The sequence below is a fragment of the Camelina sativa genome, chromosome 16, assembly GCF_000633955.1.
Source record: "Camelina sativa cultivar DH55 chromosome 16, Cs, whole genome shotgun sequence".
NCBI classification, from domain to species: domain Eukaryota; kingdom Viridiplantae; phylum Streptophyta; class Magnoliopsida; order Brassicales; family Brassicaceae; genus Camelina; species Camelina sativa.
Genome location: NC_025700.1, coordinates 27,742,159 through 27,745,225, shown reverse-complemented (window position 1 = coordinate 27,745,225; position 3,067 = coordinate 27,742,159). Strand labels below are relative to the sequence as shown.

The window sequence follows — 3,067 nt, the reverse complement described above, 5'->3', positions numbered from 1 at the left end:
GTAGGCTGCCAGTGAAGACTCTTCAGTTAGAGCAGATGGCGGTTACGGGACAAACAGAGGAGCCGTCGGTTGTGGCCAGCCGAATGCGGCTGGTCTTTAGCACCCTCGAGGTTAGTCTCATTGTTTTCTTTCTTAGAATTGTTAAATTGAATTCGCCATCAAGCAAGAGTCACAACATCCTCGGATTGTTACGTCTTTTGAAATCGATTCTTTGTTCATCGTATATATGTAGGTCGTGAGTCCTCAATGGCCACGGGTTTAAATATGGTGTTCTGCATATTGCAATAGGGGGTGATAACTTATAAGGTATCTTTATTTTGTTCTTTGAATCTTCGTTTCGCTAAAATTGTTAATTCGTGATATTGTATATTGTTGTAAGATTTGCCCAAAAAAAAAAAAAAAAAAGTATATTGTTGTAAGATATATATACTTCATATAGTTAAACCTCAGATTTACGATATTATTATTTTTCTCTATCCCTTTCTAAACATGATGTTCTACTTCACTTTGGAAAAAATTATTTCAATTTTGTTAGATCTGAATTCAGATATACCATTGTGTACTCTAGTGAGAGAAAACATTTGTAAATAGCCCAAACAAGCTTTGCGAAAACACAACGGTTAAACAGTGTACTATTTTTTTCTTCTGCATATTTTAACGTTTAAAAAATGCAATGCCGCAACTGTTTGGCATCCAGAAATTTATTTATTTCTTTCTTTTGCATTTTTATATATTTCAAAAGTTATTTAACTATGCCAGAATATAACTGTAAAAACGAAACATTACACAACACGAGCATGATATTAAAGAGATGATCACCCAATGATAAGAATGTTATAAATCGAAGCTGACGTTAAGGACACGCACACACATAAGACTAGATACCATGTAAACGTTAAGAATGGCCAGTGCCGCTTCCGCTACCGCTGCCACTACCGCTGCCGCTTCCGCTAGCACCAATACCACCACCGCCTCCACCTCCACCTCCACCACCGCCACCGCCGCCTCCACCACTTACACTTATGTACACACCAGGGCCCATAGCGGTTCCACTTCCGCTGCCACTACCACTTCCGCTTCCGCTGCTGCTACCACTACTACCATCACCGCCACCACCACCGCCACTACCTTGACCACTGCCGCCACCACCTCCGCTTGCCGAATACTCGCCAGTGCTACTGACACTACCATTACCGCTTCCATAACCCATACCGCTACCACTTCCGTTAAAATAACTACCAGTACTACCGCCAGAACCGCCACCGGCTCCACCTCCGCCTCCACCACCACCGCCACCTCCAACTTCTACGCCTCCGAGACAGTCGGCACGTCCATTCCCATTCCCGTTTCCATTCGCATCTCCGTTGCCGTTCGCTCTATCGTTGGTTCCGTTGTCCGTACCACCTTCAACGGTAGCTCCTCCGCCACCACCTCCACCCCCACCAGCGGCACAATTAGGCTCAACTTCTAATAAATGTTTGTCCATGAATTTGGTATATTCAGGGAGATGCCTTGCGGCATTGGCACACACAACTCCTACGAAAACCACCACAAGCAACTTAGTGATCATTTCCATCTTTCTTGTTTCTTTATATAATTGGGATTCTGAAATGTATTTTTTTCTTTTTATTTTTATTCTTGTGAGTTATTTTACAGCATCATTGGCTATATATACCGTCACACACATACATACATTCACATGTATACTATATATACGTGTTTGTGTTTGTCACTTGTTACAAAGAAATGAATAAATGCGAAAGAGATTTGAAGTTAATTGGTTAGCTGAATTACTTGAATACATTTAACCTTGACATAATCGACAATTTCAATATCTTATGGTGATAAATGATGACTGCAGTAGTATTCATGTTTTTTACGTAATGTTCTCAAATAAGATATTTTAGTAAACGGTAAACCATATGATATCGATCGTAATTGTATTTGGAAAATAGTATACATGTCGACATTTAGGGTTCGTTATGTTAATCAGCAATCTGAGCTTTAGGTCCGCACAATTTTCTGAGCTAGGATTAGTCTTTTCTCATATGTAGAACTTGTAATATCAATTGAACTAAGCATTCTTGGATATATTTATATGAGAACCATCCTAAAATGTATAGTTATACTTATACACATGATCAATGGATTCAAACGTCCATATATAATAGTCACGCTCGAGGGCCATCAATCGTAATATTGGATGTTGTAAACAAATATTTATAATTAATTTAGATAAATCATGTCTCAAAATTTTTTATACATGTATGTTTCTAGATACATATTTCAACATTTGTAAATATTCTTCAAAGGAAAATGCTAGAACTGGATATAGAATAATATACAATTAACCAAACGCAAGTCACCGTGGCATATTTATAACATAAACAATATCATTAAGATATACAAATCATTTGAGAAATTTGCAAAGATAATTGTTAAGTGAAATTAATTTATGGTACTTATGAAAAGTAAGAAAAAAAATGTATATTTTAAGATCGCAATGTTTTACATCGTAGTACATACATACTGNGGTCAATGTAATCAGTGGACAAGGGCAGTTTGAAGAGGCCATGGATGTGCTAAGAAGTATGCCTTTTGAGCCAGACAAGACGGTGTGGGGTGCATTATTAGATGCATGTAGGATTTATAACAATGTAGCACTCGCACATGTTGCAGCTGAAGCAATGTCGAGATTCGAACCAGAGAGCTCAACACCTTATGTACTGTTGTACAACATGTATGCGGACATGGGACTGTGGGACGAAGCTTCTCAAGTGAGAATGAAGATGGAAAGTAAAAGAATTAAAAAGGAAAGAGGATCAAGTTGGGTTTGACTCCTCTACATAAAAAAAAAAAAAGAAGCTTTCTTGTATGTTCGCAATAACATATAATAATGATAGGGATTCAGAATTGAGATAGAAACTGATAAGGTACTCTTGATGGTTCTCTATTTTCTCATTACTTTTTCATCAAATTGCACTAATTTAATAGTGATTACAATGTCAATTTCGTGAAAGATAATGTTCATTTAAATTTGGCATTTAGTCTTTTTTTTTTTTTTTTT

At 37.4% G+C, this 3,067-nt stretch overlaps 1 protein-coding gene across 1 annotated transcript; it reads right to left on the bottom strand.

Moving 5' to 3' along the window:
- Positions 377 to 1,694, bottom strand: LOC104752879 (putative glycine-rich cell wall structural protein 1). Its single transcript, XM_010475139.2, has one exon. The coding sequence runs from the start codon at positions 1,574 to 1,576 to the stop codon at positions 896 to 898; it is 681 nt and encodes a 226-aa protein (XP_010473441.1). The 5' UTR covers positions 1,577 to 1,694; the 3' UTR covers positions 377 to 895.